The 17,027-nt window shown below is 41.9% G+C and overlaps 1 protein-coding gene across 10 annotated transcripts in view; it reads right to left on the minus strand.

Annotated features, from left to right (window-relative positions):
- Positions 1–17,027, minus strand: part of LOC138748142 (voltage-dependent calcium channel subunit alpha-2/delta-1) — a 506,771-nt gene that overhangs the window by 103,981 nt on the left and 385,763 nt on the right. For all 10 annotated transcript variants that reach the window (XM_069907870.1, XM_069907873.1, XM_069907871.1 and 7 more), the window contains 5 exons: positions 9,795–9,873; positions 9,390–9,439; positions 6,473–6,562; positions 3,805–3,873; positions 570–644 (listed from right to left, as the gene is read on the minus strand). In XM_069907870.1, coding sequence (XP_069763971.1) covers positions 570–644; positions 3,805–3,873; positions 6,473–6,562; positions 9,390–9,439; positions 9,795–9,873 — 363 coding nt within the window. The remainder of the gene's footprint in view (positions 1–569; positions 645–3,804; positions 3,874–6,472; positions 6,563–9,389; positions 9,440–9,794; positions 9,874–17,027) is intronic.

Genomic DNA, 17,027 nt, shown 5'->3' on the forward strand with positions numbered 1-17,027 from the left:
ATTCATCAAATTGAGCAGTTGTGGTAGGTGGCATTAGTGTCAAATGAGAACAGTGGAGGGGAAGTGGGAGTTGGGCAGGGAGCAGAATAAAGCCATGGGCACCAAATTGCAGAGGAGGAATGATGGGCTTTCCAACTGACCACCGCATCTTTGGTTCAGCCAGCTGTTAAAATAGTTAGAAATCTTTAACGTTTTTGCATGTCTTTTGATCAAGATTATCCAAGAACTAATAACTTTTTAAACTAAAAAGTGAAAACTAAGAAGTATAAAATATTGAACTAACTTCAATGAACTGAGACCTGTTTAGTCCCTTGTGGCTGTTATAGAAAAGACAGGAGCTGATGTTCCTGTAGCAACGCTACAGCAACGCTGGGGAATCGCCAAGACTTCGCCATAATCTAAGAATGATTAGTAACTAACAATCAAGAAGTTTGGGATATGCGTAAAAATACATGGACATCTCAAATTTGCTGGTTTTAACTTCCTTCTGCCAACATTGATAGCAATAACTCAGAATTTGGCTTGGTGGAAAAAAAAGTGGTCAGTTCAGACTTCCAATCCATACTTACAGTATAACGGGGTGTAAGTCTCTTTACATCAGCTAGAGATACGTCAATGCCCATCACTCCAAGAATTAACTGGTTCTGAAAGATGATCAAAATAATGTTTAAAATGCATTAAAATATTTCCATCCATTTTATACACACACAAGCATTTGGTACTTCGTGACATGGGACTAATCTATGTTTTAATCATTAGTTTGAACTCAAGTATGGACTTGGTCCTGGAAATTATAGATTGATCTCAGTTAAAACCTTTCTGGAGCAGTAGTGTACTGATGAAACTGAATTGACAGCTAAGACCCTCATCGGATATGTGCAGGAGTTTCATTATCAAAATGAACAAAATATTTCTTTTACTATTTTTCTTGATTCATGGGATAATTTATAATATTCAAGGTTCTAAACAAATACAAATTCCCCATTCTCTTTTAATGTTATTCTTATTTTACATGGCTTGGTTATCTCATCTGAATTTCTATCATCAGTCAGCCAAAGAATCAAGATAACGTTTCCGTCATTCGGATCGCAATTGGACTGATCACTGACTGGCTAAGGCCAAACAGGCAGGGTTAGTGATTTTTTTTGGTGACAATTCCAGATACATATGGATGAACCAAGCTACTAAACATACTCCAAGGGCTAAGACACTTAATACCATCTTAAATACCACGTGTATAGCCCTTTTTACAGCCACTTCAAGGCAGGAATATTGCACCATGCCTTCTGTGTAAAAGGTATGAACATGGAATGGGTGGGTGGGGGGGTGGGTCATTGCAGTCCTGCCTTTAAGATGGTAGCAGAGGTAGTCACAAAGCTGAATCGCTATCTGTGTATAAAGGGCAATTCTGGACCACGACAGGAAAGGATGTACACACACATATCCCCTCCCCAACCACACATACACATACCTCAAGCACCCACCCAGACAGCCCCACCCACACCCCTATACAGGGGAACTGCCTAGTTCTGCACGTGTGCCATCAGTGTGAATGCAGCCGTCTCTGTGAGTTCTGCAACTGAGACCAACAACGACCCAAGACAGAGCCCACTCCCCCCACCCCCGGTGGGCAGGGTGGACACAGGCATGGGGATAAAGTGCCCAGCAGGCTGGCGTGGAGCTGGAGCCGGCTGTCACGGCAGGCAGCCTCCACCGAGACCACGCAGCCCAGCCGCTGTCAAAGGAGTTGCTCTGCGGGCAGCTCTGTCCGTATGGCTGTGGCTCGGCTTCCACGGAGGTGCCGCTGATTTAGAACAGTGAAGCACTCAGGGTAACTGAGTCTGTGGGCATCTGTGCCCCACCACAGACCCACAATGGCCAAAACCTACAAAGTCTTCTTCCCCCACAACGACTCAGACCTCCTCTGTTGTCAGCCACCCAGGCACCAGCCATGTCCAGGCAACCGTCTGCAGGGATAGGGGGCTCTGGGAAACCCTAAACCAAGCTCTCTGCTTCCTGAAATGCTGAGGGTAAGGGGAGGGGGGTATGCTTCCCATCTGGGTTGGGCCTGGCACTTCACATGGACACAAAGGAGCAACAAAAACGCAGCATTCATCTGGAAAGACACAGATGGTAACCATGGCTACGCCATCTCCCCACCCATTATGCTAACACAAGGCACACATGAAAGGGGATCCCGTTTCAAAGTAACTTACGCAAGTGCCCACATCTTTGTTTGCTCTGTCCCTCCTTGGTTGTGAGGGAGACGTCATGGATTACAAACACATAGAAATGCTGGAGGAACTCAGCTGGTCCTGCAACATCCTTAGGAGGTTTCAAGCCCAAGTCTTCTCAAATTCTTCTCAAATAACAGGAAGCCATCAAAAAGATGACCGATCAGCCCAGCTGCAGGTCTGAGACACCAGTCAACCTTGAGGTGTGGGACATCGACCAGGCACTTTGCACCGACTGGGGCTGCCCCGGCCAGCTCATCACTGGAATCTGATCCAGCAGCAACTCATCGGGCACTGCCTTCAGTGCATCTCCACCCCCTTCACCCCCTTCAGCCTCATCCCGAATCCTTCATGTGTCATTCTCCAGGTTCCTCCTTGCCCTTCTCCTACCTCTCCTCTCCCTGCCGCCAACCCTTAGAGGAAGAGAGAGGCAGAGAGAAATAAAGAGTGAGAGATGGGGCACAGTGAGGGAGGGGGAGATATGTCACACTAGACCCCACAAGTCACGCCTCTTTTGCTTCCGGAATGCTGGCATGCCGTCTAAAATGACACACTGGGGCAGCATTATGCAGGTATTGTTTGTTTCAGTGTAAATGACCAAAGCCAGCTTAATGACGGGTCTTCTTTACAGCAGTATTGCAGGATCTCTGCGTAATAAGCTCTACAGAGTAACATGATCACTGAACATTTGAAGATAAACTGATAGAGTCTCACACTTTTACACAGCGAATGACCCATCTTTAAGGCCAGCTCAGGCCACTCACATTGAACTAAGAAAGCTGGGTCAGTGCAGTTTAGACAGGAGCGGTCAGTGCAGTTTAGACAGGAGCCTATGCTAAATGCATCAGCTCTGATACTACCTACCTTGGCGGGTAGCATATGGGATGAAAATGACCCCTCATCTCGCATTCATTGCATTCACGCAGGTAAGGGAAGCAGTTAAAAGGCGGTTAATTCCTGTCTTTTAGCAGCTGGGTATAAGGGGTAGATACTCCATTACCAGACAACCACATGGCAACATTGTCAGGAGTCCTCGGTAAAGGTAAAGTATTCAGAAGAATAATGTTGCATCATCTTTAGTGTTAGTCGAATGGTAATGGAACTTGTAGGATGTACTGGAGGATGTACAGACATGACTAGTTTGTCTCTGAAGGTCTGAGGGGAGATACCTGTAGAACTCATTAGGCTGATAAATGGAGGACAATGATGAGAGCCATGACAAGGCTGTTAAGAAAGGCCTGAAGAGCTCATCCTCAGTTACCTTATTGTCATATCTGTTTATCAGTAAATATCATCTTTATAGTAAAATCTGTTAATTGTAAATAAAAGTCCTGTAATTCCTGGCAAAGATCAGAATACAAGATTATAATACAGACAACAAACAATAAAAATCTGTTGTTAATAAATTAAAAAATTACAACATTCTTTGACAATGCAAAGTATAATTTGCAGAAATTTGTAGAAAATAGTTGCACATTATTTTGAAAAGGCTTTGATTGAAAATACAGATACAGGAAGAATAACTTTTATTGCACGGATTTAGAAGAGACAATCCCAACTTAAAACATACCTGGTTTCCATTAGCATCTTTAGAATGATTGAAGACTGGCAGGGTTCCTGTGATAACAAGACCGAGTTCCTATTGTAACGGCAAAGTGACAGGAACATATAGAGAGACAGGAAAATTTGACACACAAATGCACATAAAATATCAACAGGTTAGTATAGTTGTGGAAATAATCCAACTGAAAAACCATACTTGTCATTTTCAGTTTGCAATAATTGCAATTCATCTCCAAAAAGACCACCATTCAAGTATTCAATTCGTATCAAGTGACATGAATTGCATTATTTCAATTTTAATTTCATTGAGATTCACCAAATAAGTGTTCTGTTCTGCTCTTCATGAATGTCCAATGTAGATTTGAAGAAGATTGGTACATTTTCCATCTGGGAATGTTGCAGACCTCAGTATTTGATAGTGAATTTAATCATTTCACAAAGCCTCCACTCTCTCTTTCTATAACAGGGCTGTCCTGTCCATTTCAATGTTAGCCCCTCTATCAAGATTTACTGGTTTTTAAAGTAATTTATGTAACTTTGACAACTTTGTTATTTTCCAGATGTAATCTCAGTGATTACATCTCTGGTCCCTTCTTTGTAGCCTTTCAAAACGTTTTCCCCAGTACAAATTTATCACCCTTGAAATTTACAAAGAACTTGGCCCTGCCACTGCATTGTAGAGACCAGCCACATGGTCCATAAAACAAAAGTTTTTTTTTAGGCCCATTCATATTTAATTTTCTTCCTTTTTATTTTGTACAATTGACCTTTCAATTAAAGCAACATACATCCACTATCCACACTTTTCATTATTTTATATACAGATAATTCTATCAAATCTACCTTCAGCTTCTTTTCTCCAAAGAGAACACTTTCAGCTTTTCAATGTTACACTTGTGACTAGTTGCTCATCAATGTACGAGGGACTCATCAGATGTTTCGTTATGAAGGTAATGCCTTGAACATCATGCAAGTTTGTTGTCATTGACAGAAAGAGCCAACGTTTGCTGCTTTGCCTTCCACAGCTCATTATCTATCCGATTACCATCAGTTTCTGCAGAATTTACCTTGATTCTAACGTTCTTCTCTTCAGCATCAATTGGCAAGGTGCTGATTAAAGATCCCCTGGAGGGTATTGATAATCTAAAAATTAACAATATCTGCACATCCATCTCACTTTTAATAATTCTCTTTTTACTGACATACTTGAATGCTCTGAGTGGAAATGATATGTGTGCCATATTCGTCATGATTGACAGCCAACGCCTTGACTGCCAATAGTTCAGCTCTGATGCACGTGAAGACAATACTATTCAGACACCCACCTCCATTAAACCCGAACGTGTCGCTGATTTGATGATGTATGCATAAAAGGCAATAATTTCATGGGAGAGTCTTTCCTTCAAGATTATTGAAATGCTAATTGGAATGAATCATTTTAATTTTTATAAATGACAGATTGGGATTACTGCAAAGTTAAATAGTCCCCAATTCCCACTCTAATATGGCAGGATGAGCAAGGTCACTCACTCCAGCTGCACACAGTGTGTGATGGGAAAGATTGTCAATCCTCTGATACGTTTTACTTTGTATTAACGACCTAGATTTCAAATATTAATGAAAGGTGTGATTAGGTCAGTGAAAATAGTGTCTACTTTTTAAATGTGACATTGCTTTTAAGTTGAAGCACGAAAGCAGTTAGCTTGACCGGCCAGCTCACAAAAGTCAATACTTGTCAGAATTATAAATACTGCAACCATTTCAAAAGCTGGAACTAAACTCAATGGAAATGCCACATGATTTCAGCTTTTAATCTGCAGTCTTTCAAAAGGCAAAGCCATGGCCAGCATAGCGGTTAGTGCAACGCTGTTCCATCGCCAGTGACCATGGTTCAAATCTGCCGCTGCCTGTAAGGAGTTTGTGCATTTTCCCCATGTCTATGAGGGTTTCCTCCGGGTGTTCCTGTTTCCTCCCACAAATCAAAACGTACCAGAGGTGTCGCTTAATTGGGTGTAAAGGGCTTGTGGGCCTTGATCTGCATTTTGCTTCTTTGTGCCAAAATGATAGCCATCTTTTCAACCCAACAAAGAATGGCTGGAGGAACTCAGCCAGTCAGACCACATCCATAGTCAGCTAATGTTTCAGTATGGGACCCTTTAACAAGCTGAAGGTAAAAAAAAAGTGATGTTGCACCCAGCAACATCAGGTTGAACAGCCAATCGTGTTAAAGATTTTCCAGATGGAGCAACCCAGAATACTAATTAAAAATTGGATGATGACTGATGAAGCATGAATATAGTCATTTTGAAATCTCCATTCTTCTCAAATAACCATGACATAAAACTAGGACACCCAGGCAAAAAAAAGACATTGTTTTGAATGAGAACACAACTTAAGGGTATATTTTCAGATGAATTCACATTAGTTAAATCTCTGTCAGAATTGCTGATTTCCCGATTGCAGCGGAGAAGGCCGCAAACAATTCAGCCTATCGAAAGAGGCAGAATCATTGATAACATTCCAGAGAACTTCACATTAGCTCGACGTGAAGAAATCCCAATGTTGCGGACAGTTTTCTGGAAATCAATCATCTTTGCTAATGCAAAATTTTGGCCATTACTTTTGCATTCAAAGTAAATTCTAGATTGCATAAATCTAAAATATTCAAATCATACCAGTGCATCCAGGTACACGTTGGTCCACTGAACTTGTTTTTCCTTTGTGCCAGCTAAAACCATTGGTCTCCCCAGTACGTCCAAATATTCCTACAGAAATGAATGGAAAGGTGCATTACCCAAAATCCACGGTCAAACACTTCAATAATGCTAAGTACCTGCTATACCTCCTGGTAGTGAAACATCAGGATTTCAGAGGAAATAGTACTGAGTATTGGTTTTCTCCACTGTAGTTTTGTTTATCAGAAGAGAGACTGTACAGTGTGCGAGAGAAATTATTGTTCCTCTGGGGTTTTTATTATTGGAGATTGTCAAGTTGATAACATGGAGTTAACATTAATGTTAAGAAGCTTGGTTTAAATAGAACTGATGGGGTCTTCAATCCAAAAGAAGGGAGATTGAGCAAAGTCACTCACTCCAAACAGGTGACAAAGACAGTGTTGGGAGAGAGCCAAATTAGTTCCAGAGCATTCAGGGCCATCCAAATATGTTCCCTTTTTAAACTGGCATTGGAGCACCTCTGGTTTTAGATCCAACAACATTGTATATCCCTGGGGATTCTTCCAAGCCACTAGCTAATGAAATTTGCTTTGTTCCATCCATTGAATAGTAATCAGTATACCTACAAAAGGCTCCTACTTAAGTCGAGCAGCCATCTCAGAGGGGGTTGAGTGCCAGCTCCTCACCCTTGTCTTACCACACAATAAGATAATGACCTCAACACACCCACGCTTCACACCCCTTAAGAAAAGACAAAATAATCAATCTGTCATGCAAGTTTCAATTGGATCTATCATTCAGATTTCTATGACCTTTTAATTGATCAAAAAGCTATTTTATTGTCTCAGCTCTCATCTCAAACTTTTTCCTGACCGATTCCGCATTGACCCACCAGAAGAAACAATTTCCTGTAGTAATCCATCAGATCCCTTGGGATCTCCATTCCACAGATTATAAAAGTACCAAGTATTGGAACCAGGGGGCAAGAGGGTTCTGGGGGTTTCCTGATCGTGTCAGAGATGTGATTCTGGAGCTTGGGTTGCTGGTGGTTTGGACTGAAGGCTGTGTGGCTGCGGAGGCCGCGGGAGTGCTGGAGGCGAAGTAATGGATACTCAGTGACTCTGGGGGGACTCTCTTTTGCTTCTCTTTCACCGGCTATAAGGGACACTGGGCAATTTTTGTTGATAGCAAATCTTTGTCTAACTTATTGTTGTCTAAAGGAAATTTCGTGTAATATCACATTTTCAGTTTTATTACTCAACAATAAAATAATATTGAATCTTGAATGCAAGGCAGGATTTTTCAGTAGGTAACCCAATAAGCTTCATTTTTATTTCAGCCAATATATAAACCTCAGGTAAACTGGATGCAGATGGAGTCTGGCTGAAGCTCTTCATAACCCCAATCCCTGGAGTCTAAATGCACACCAAATGGATTGCTTTGATGTTAACTCCTGTACCTCCCGGATTCATAATAGCAGGATCATTACAGCATGACTTGTTGTTCTGCTGTTGAGCTGTAACCATGTTTAGAATTATTTGCTCTTTTGAAGTCAGAAATTTTGATTGTGGTTTGGACATGAAATTCTTGGAAAACTTGAGCAAGATCAGCAGTTTCAGGTTTAGTTCAGAAGTACCAACATTTTCATCTGCCCCTTGAACAAAATGTCTTGCTTGAACTTAACATGTTGATTCAATAAAGCTGATCCTCTGATCATTGGGTCAGATGGTGCTGCACTCAGCTCCCTACCTGGACTCCGCCAGAAGGCCTACCAATCTGGAAGTGCCCTAAATGTGGTAGATGGACAGGAGGCCCTCCAGCTTAGAACCTAATGGAACCATAGAACACTACAGCACAGAAACAGACCCCTTTGGCCCTTCTAGTCTGTGCCAAACCACTTTATTTTTGCCTAGTCCCAGTCCATAGCCCTCCATACCTCAACCATCCACACATCTGTGCAAATTCTTCTTAAATGTTAAAATGGAGCCTGGCTTTAACATTGGATTTTACAGCAACAACTCCAGTGTATCCATTTGTCTTCACGACAGCCTATAGACAGGTGTCTAGTACACATTGTGGCTCACTAATATTTCCAGAGCCCCTGGCCAGACATCTGGCAACTAATTCTTGGTGTTCAATAGAGTTTGTCATATTTGACCACTGCCATTAATATCCTCCCATTCTGGAATGATCTGGACTGTGAGCTATTTCCATCTGCTCCGAAAGATCCTGCTTTGAGAAGAACAAATTAAGTTCCTAGCAATCCGTCCAGATGACCCCCAAAGTAATGAATATAAATGTTAAACACTGCATTAACAAGCTGAAGGCTCATGGCCTGAAGAATTCGATTTTGTTTTTAACATATACAGTCTTACAGAATCTGTGAACAGATTCAGTGAGTAGAATTGATTCCAGCAATCTAACTGGAATAAGGTTCAGGCCAAGGCTGGAAGTTCAACATATCCCACTCAATGTGTCTGAACTCCAGTACATTCACCACAGTTTGATGCAATGCAGTCTTCAACATTAATAATGTTGGACGGTGAGCAAAGATAACACAAAAGCAAACTCCTGGCTCCTTACTCAGTATTTAGTACCGCATAATATCTTAAAACAAACACAACAAATAACCTAATTTTCCCATTATTTACCAACAAATTATCCATTGTTCAATTCTGCTCTGCTACATTTATAAAAATCTACATCATATGTCAAGATATTTGGCATGAAACCGAAAACACTGGAGATACTCAACAAGTCAGGCAGCATTGATTGATAAATAAACAGTCAACATTTCCTAAAAGGTTATCAACAGATTCTTTCCACAGATACAGCCTAATCTGCTGAGAACTATCTGTATTTTGCTTTAGTATATTTTGCAAATTAGGAAGCTCAAATTACATTTTAATATTCATACCTGTGTGTTTATACGTATTGCTCCAATGGAGGGAATTTCAAAAAAGTAGCCTGAAATATGAAAAAAGAAACACATTAAACCATATCCAGAATTATTCTGGTAAAAATTTGAACCATTAAACAGTGACCCACTGTGATTGTACAGATTCTATCACCAGTGTGTATATGTACAGATGGTCGTGTAGGATGACTGTGATTGGCTGAGAGTGTAGCTACACCTACTGGCAGGTCTTAAAGGATTGTTCCTAGCCAGACCAGGTCATTCTGGACTGGTCGACCTACTTGTGACATGCTCCAGTCTTTTAGTTAATAAAAGCCTTGGTATGGATCAACAAGTCTTTGGTTCTTTCGACGCGCATTACACCCACGAAATTCTAACTATTGATAAAAAAAAGTTATCATCTACCTTTATTAGTGCAGGCCATCCACTGTAATGGTCCTTTATCATAGTTATGTTGACCAACTGAAAAGGTGAATACTCGCACCTAAAATGAAAAGGGTGATTGGTTCAGTTGTTAAGGAAACTGATAAATTACATTCTCTTACTTGTGTAGAGGGCCAATCCTTATAAAAGGGATCAAGAATTATAAAACTGGCAAAAAATTTCAATAACTTTGTCCGTTCATTTTTCATAATTCGTTCATAATTCAATATCTATTACCAGCACTTTATCAATAACCACTGCCTCAACGATAAATAGAGACTTTCGATATTCTGTGCCCTCTTTCAGTTACAGACAATGCAGTTGAAATAGAGACATTCTAAACCATGAAAATATATAACCTCATTTTAATAGAACTGTTTAAGTGAAGATTACATTTTTAAAAATAGTTTATTTAAAACTTTTTACCATACATGCAGTCAGGTACGACGTTAAAACAATACAAGTACATAATTAAATCCAGTATTTACTCCATATGGTTATACCCACCCAGGAAAAAGATATAGAAAGAAAGAAAAGCAAGAAAAAGATAAAAGATGGTAAGAAAGAAAACACAATGGATCGATGAAAGGTGCCACACAATCCAGGGATCATAAATTCATACTCAATTTTTTTTTTTGGAGAAGATCAACGCCGGTTTTGAGGATTAAAGTGAACATAATTAAAGATTTACACCAGAGATTTGAAAATATGGGTGCCAAACTTGTAAAAATGTTGTACTTATTTCTTAAGTAATAGGTAATTTCCTTGAGGGGAATACAGCTATGCAATTCTGCATTCCACCATGCCATACCTGGATGTGAATCTGACTTCCATGCAACTGCTATATATTTTCTAGCTATGGCCAATGCAATTTTAACAAAATCTGTTTGATGTTTGGATAGTTTCAGTTTAGATCTTATCCCTGTAAAATGTGAAAATCATTCTGGGTTTTGTGGAAATTTGATTCCTGTGATCTGCTCTGGGAAATTTTCTAGATCAACCCAAAAAGGCCTTACTTTAGAACAAAAGATTACATAGTTGGATCATTTTATTTATCTCTTCTAATCAATAGAATTTGGCTCCTGAATTCAGAGACTGTGCCTTCAGAAGCTCACGAATCGTATTCCACCCACTTGTTGCCCAATTCAATTAAAATTTGCTTTTTGTGAATGTTAAGTTCAACTTAACAAAGTGGAAGAGCAACACATTAGAAGCGAGCTGGTATTTTGTGCCTCAAAATCTGAAAGGAAGAATTGCATTTATTTGAGTGCTTTCACATTCCTTTCACAATGTCTTAAAATGCAGTTACTCTTGTTGTACAGGAACCTTGGCAGCCAACTTGCACACAGCACATAACTCAGCTGTTCGATCAGAAGTAAATGCCGGCAAGGATGCCAAATCAATAGCCTTGTTTTTCTTTGGCAACATACATCATCCAAGAGGTTAGACAAAGGCTCTTGTTCATACATTATCTGAAATAGCATTTCAGATGGGGAAGACTTCCCGTAGGCACTAAGGATTGGTGTCGAAGACTGTGAATTAGCAGCCAAAACCACAGGAGCAATCAACTCATTCATATCATTTCTAAAACCCTTTGAAGGCTGACATGATGTTACTTCTGATTTCTTAAAAATATAGATTCAATGTTTCTATGCAAAAAAGTCACATGGCAAAGGAGTCAAAAGACAATTCCAAATTGTGAGATGCATAGGGTTGGTCTTTTGGAACTCGTGGTATAGTGCGGATGGAAACACAAGACAAGGGAGAGGTTATGGAAGACTAGTTTCAGATAAAAGACCATCCGACTGATGAGGGGTAAAACATGAAAAAGTTTGCAGAGGTTGTGAGAAAGTAATTGACGGAGCGAACTTCTCATTCCAAGGATGCTGGGAGTGAATTTTAGGCCAAGGACTCACTGCTCTAAAAGCATCTCACAACTTACTGAACATCAGGAGGTTAAGGAGACTAATTTTTGGGTCTGAAGGAGTGATAATTAACCAAACTGTACCCGCATCCCCAATACTCATTACATGCCTGCTGACCCAATGTTGCATGTTAGCACAAAAAAGATTTTGAAATCAAAGCACAGAGTAGAAGCCAATCATGGCAAGGTAGAGAAATGCAGAAAAGTATTCATTACCCTTACCTTGTTGAAGGGCTCAAGCTCGAAATGCTATATAAAGTATACTGTTTGACCTGCCAAGTTTCTCCAGGAATATTTTAAGCATTCATCGATATGGGGATTAAGATTAAATGGATAAAAATCTCAGGACTTGCAAATGGTTAAGTGTCAAACTATGCACCTCTGTACCAATGACCAACATACAATTTCAAAGTTTTAACCCTTTGGACTCCGTGTCAACAGTTTTTAGGGACTGCCAACAAGCGTACATACTCCACATCCCCGTTTTTCAGGATTCGTTTTATACCAGCTGGTTCGTACTGGTGCGTGTACTGTGCTTTACCCATGAACCCAGTCCAGAATATATTATTAAAGGTTCAAAACTGTTCTTAGGTTGGTTAGTCTCAGGATAATTTAATTTCAGTTCTTTCACTTAGTGATTCTCTTTTTATAAGACTTGACAGAGCATTATCTGAACAAAGCCACAACCATAAATAAACATTTATCTTCTGCTGTAGATTGTTTGTAAAATGCATGTAAACAAAATAATGGGTAATTTTGAAAGCCTTAGAGGATCATATCCTCTTTCTTTTAAAAAAAATGCCTTGCAAGAAAGGGATATTGCTTGTGTTGGGTTCAAAAAAGCTCGTTATAAAAATTACCTTGAGCCTGGAGTTGTGCTTTAGCTTGTTTTATTTTGCTATACTTTTCCCTGCTGGTCCTCAGCCTCTCTCTCCAAGATGCGGAATTGGGCCTGCTTGATGTCCCACTAATAGTGTTACACCACATCCCCCTTACTTTGCGTTCGAAGCCCCCTTTCCTGTGGCTTCGCCCACTACAGTTACCTTTACGCATTCCGATACAAATACACATACAAAATTTACAATGCATAAGTCTTTCTTGACTGGTTGTTTTACAGTCTCTACTGATTCAGCCTCTTTTCTTCTCGTCCAGACCTGGCTCTTATTATGCCAGGCGATCACTGTGGTTCAGTCGGCAGAGACTCTGGAGCTGCCTTTTCAGAAGTGTCCATTTCTGGCCCATGCTCTTGTTGCTTTTCACCTGTAGACTCTGGTATGGGAACAAGTTGTTGATGATTCTGTCTCGGTGTCCCTTGTGGTCCGCTAATCATGTATGACTGTGGGCTGTGGTGCACAGAAGTTACTGTAACTTGCTGTCTTTCATTGGAGATCCACACATCATCTCCTGGTGCCAACGTTTCCAGGTCGCTCGCTCTGTGTCTCTCATTATACCACTTTGCATTCTTACATCTCTTCTCCCTCTGCTCATTCTGGAGTTATAGCAGGTCTAGGAGATCCGGCTGCAACCCCTCTGGAAGGGTTGGTAGAGTCATGCAAAGGCGACGTCCCATTAGCAACTGGGCTGGACTGTAGCAGTTGCTCAGTGGTTTGGCTCTGTACGACAATAGTGCATGGTAAGGGTCTTTTGCTTTCTTGAGCAGGTTCTTCACTGTTTGTACTGCTCGCTCTGCCTTGCCATTGCTTTGTGGATACTTAGGGCTACTGGTCACATGCTCGAACCAGTAATCCACTGTGAAGGCTTTCATGTTTTGTCCAGAGAATTGTGGACCATTGTCGCTTACTAATGTCTCTGGAATGCTATGCCGTGCAAACATCGATTTTAAATGAGCAATTACATCTGTAGTTCGTATCAGGCTGAGTTGTGCTATTTCTACGGACATTACCCCTCCATAAATCTTCGTCCGCGAAGCCAAGCCAAAGGAGAAAGAAGAAGAAGAAGAGAAAAAGTCCACCACTAATAAGTATCTCCAAGAGTGAATAAGTCTGCACCAAGTTTTTGCCATGGCCTGTCAGGGAATTTTCTCGGCATCAGCGGTTCTCTTAACATTTGTTCTTTCCTGGATGCACTCTCTGCACCTCAAGATAATCTTGCTTTTTTGATTACTCAGACTTGGTCACCACACTGTTTGACTGACACATTCCCAGCACTTTACAACCCCCTGGTGGCCCTCGTGTATTTTCTCCAGTACCTCGTTCCGCACGTTAGCTGGAAAAACTAATCTTGTACCACGCAGGAGTAGTCCATTGTGCACACTCAGAATGGCCCTCTCTTGCCATTAGTCTTCGACTGGTTCTGTCTGGCCAGCCCCCGATGCAGTATTTTATGACCTGCATGCACAGACTATCAGCGCATAGTGGCTCTCGGAGCTCGGCCTGGTACCTGTCGCTTGTTGGGAGGTTTTCCATCACCATCTTGACATAAATTTTGTTGTCCTCCAGGAGGTCTTTGCCAGCACTCGCGGTTCCGTCTTGTAGCGGGGAGTGAAAGAGTGCATCCGCACTTGTGAGGTTCTTCCCAGGTGTGTGTGAGATAGTGCATGAGTATCTCATCAGCCTCATCCTGAACCTCTGTATCCGTGGCAAATCCAGCGCTTGCCTCTCTAGCAGACTCACAAGTGGTTTGTGGAATGTCTCCAACTCGAACTGTAGTCCCAAAATAAAACTGTCGGATGTCTCACAAGCCCAAGTGCCCCAATGCCTCTTTTTTCAGTTGCTCCTACCATTGCTCTGTTTCTGTCAGTGATCTGGAAGCATAAAAGACTCGTGACCAATTGCCTCCATCCTTCTGTAGTAATACTGCTCACAGTCCATATGATGAAGCATCAGCTGATATTCTCAGTTGCCTATTTGGATCATACAACTGAATTACCCGTGTGGATGAAGATAGCTCTTGATTGAGGCTACTAAATGTTGCTCATGTCACTAGCTCCACTGGTTTTTCTTGGACAACAGGTCTCTCAGTGGTTTGTCCTTTTTAGCCAGGTTTGGTATGAACCTCCCCAGTTGGTTCTGAGCTCACTAATGTTTGTCGGCTCCTTCATGTCCTGCACAGCTCTAGTCTTGTCTGCTGAGATGCCATCTGCTGAGATGATGTACCCCAGAAATTTCACCTGCCTCCTTCCAAACTTCCACTTCGCCATGTTGAAAGCGCCCCCTGCCTTTTCAGCTTGTTCTAGGACTGCATGGACCCTCGCGTCGTGTTGGTCCTTTGTGGTTCCCCAAATGAGGATATTGTCCATATGGCAGACAACTCCTTCCAGGCCTGCAGTAATCTTGGTCACCATTCTGTTCTGGAACAGAGGAGATACCAAAGGGTAGGCAGTTGAAATAGTAACGCCCGAATGGCGTGATAAATGTCGTGTAGAGAGTTGATTCTTTGGACAAAGGAATTGCCAAAATTCCACGTTCACATCCAACTTAGTAAAATATTGTGGACCGGCGAGCATGCCTAGGGTTTGAGGAACCGAAGGAAGTATAAACTTTTCTCGGCACATTGATCCATTCAAGAGCGTCAAGTCCACACAAACTGCCAATATCTTCTTTATTCTTTCTTGGTACTACCAACATGTCGCAACAGCATTCTGTAGGCTCCTTGACGCGGCTGAAAACTCCAAGCTTCTCCATTCTTTCAAGCTCTCTCTCTTCACTTTTCCCATGAGTGGCAAAGGGACCCTTCAAGGTACTTTCAATGAAAATGGTTTCATATCAGGCTTGAATTTAATGATGTACGGCTTCTGTACTAGCCCGAGTCCATCACAAAGTTTGGGATATGCCTTCCTGACCATCTCCTGATCTAGGGCATCCAATCAGGTCACTAGCTGTAGTCTCACTGAAGCTGGTCTCTTACCACATACACTTCTTCTGTGATGCTCCTCTCTCTGTATGAGAATATTTCTTTTGCTGATCCCAGGACCATCAATTTCACTCCCCCTGGACTGTGAGTGGTTTCAGTGTTTTGCTGTCTCTGGATATAATTCTTTTGACTGCCTGCTCGGGAATGGCTGTAACATCGGCCCCTGTGTCAATTTTGAAGGTCACTTTGCTGCCTCCTATGTTAATGTCAGCCATCCAGGACTCCTCGCCTATTTCTCCATGGAACAATCTGTCCACGTCCTCTGCTCCCTCATTCACCGTGCAGGTCGACCTATAGACTTTTCCATAGTGTCCTCATTTGCCGCAATTGTGGCATTCTACACTCCTGGCTGGGCGTTGACATGCTGGGGCATGCCTTGCACTCTTTGCCTTCAAACTTCTGCTGTCTTCCTCTCTTAAGTTGCATTGCGTCCACTGCTAGTTTACTTACACACATTTCTCACGTCAGTTTGCTGCTGCTTTATCGCCTCTGATTGTCTAGCCGTTGTGACTGCTTTCATGAGGGTGAGGTCTTGTCGAGTGGCATCCTGTGACAAATCTCTTAGACCCACTACTCGTCTGTCACGTAAAAGTTTGCCGTGCAGATCCCCATTTTCGCAATTCTCTGCTAGTGCCATACAAGGCTGGAATGAACGTGTCCACTGTTTCTGCAGCCTGCTGCCCTCTCTTGTTAAATTTCACCTGTTCGTAAATTACGTTCTTCTTAGGCACGAAATAATAATCAAACCCTCTCCGTTCTGCATCATACTGCTGCCGCTGCACGCCCGTTAAGTCTACGCCCCGTCATCAACCTCGTCCCCCATGCAGCATACCAGAGTATTCACCTGGTTAGCTTCAGCGGAATTATTTCAATTACTTGCCAGGCTGAAGCGCTCGAATGTTATTATCCACTTCTCCCACTCCTGTGGCTTTGAGAGGTTGAAGGGTTCTGGAGTTTTTAAATCGTGAAAGTCAGCATTGGAGGGGCCGCCACTCCCATTCGGGGGGCCTCCACATGTTCAGGCCATCTATTTCACTTCCATTCTTCCACAGCCTGCCCTTCTGCCTGTGGCTCAAAGCTCCACTTCTGACACCATGTCGTAATGGGTTCAGACATGCATATTATAAAAATGGCCTTAAGCCTGGAGCCTGCTTTATTTTACCATACATTTAGTGAATATCTACACCCGCAGTCTTTTCCCTGCTAGTCCTGAGCTTCTCTCTCCAAGATGTGGAAGTCCCGCCCCATGACACCATCGAGCTGCTTGATGTCCCACCAATAGTGTTGCACCGCATTCCTCTGACTAAATAGACTGCAAAGAAGAGTGGTTTCAAAAGGACCAGGAATATGTGGTCTCGCATATAGTTATACAGCATGGAAAGATGAAGATCGGAGTCACGTGAAAAATCAAAATCAAA

The sequence above is a fragment of the Narcine bancroftii genome, chromosome 13 (assembly GCF_036971445.1).
Source record: "Narcine bancroftii isolate sNarBan1 chromosome 13, sNarBan1.hap1, whole genome shotgun sequence".
In the NCBI taxonomy this organism is placed as follows: Eukaryota; Metazoa; Chordata; class Chondrichthyes; order Torpediniformes; family Narcinidae; genus Narcine; species Narcine bancroftii.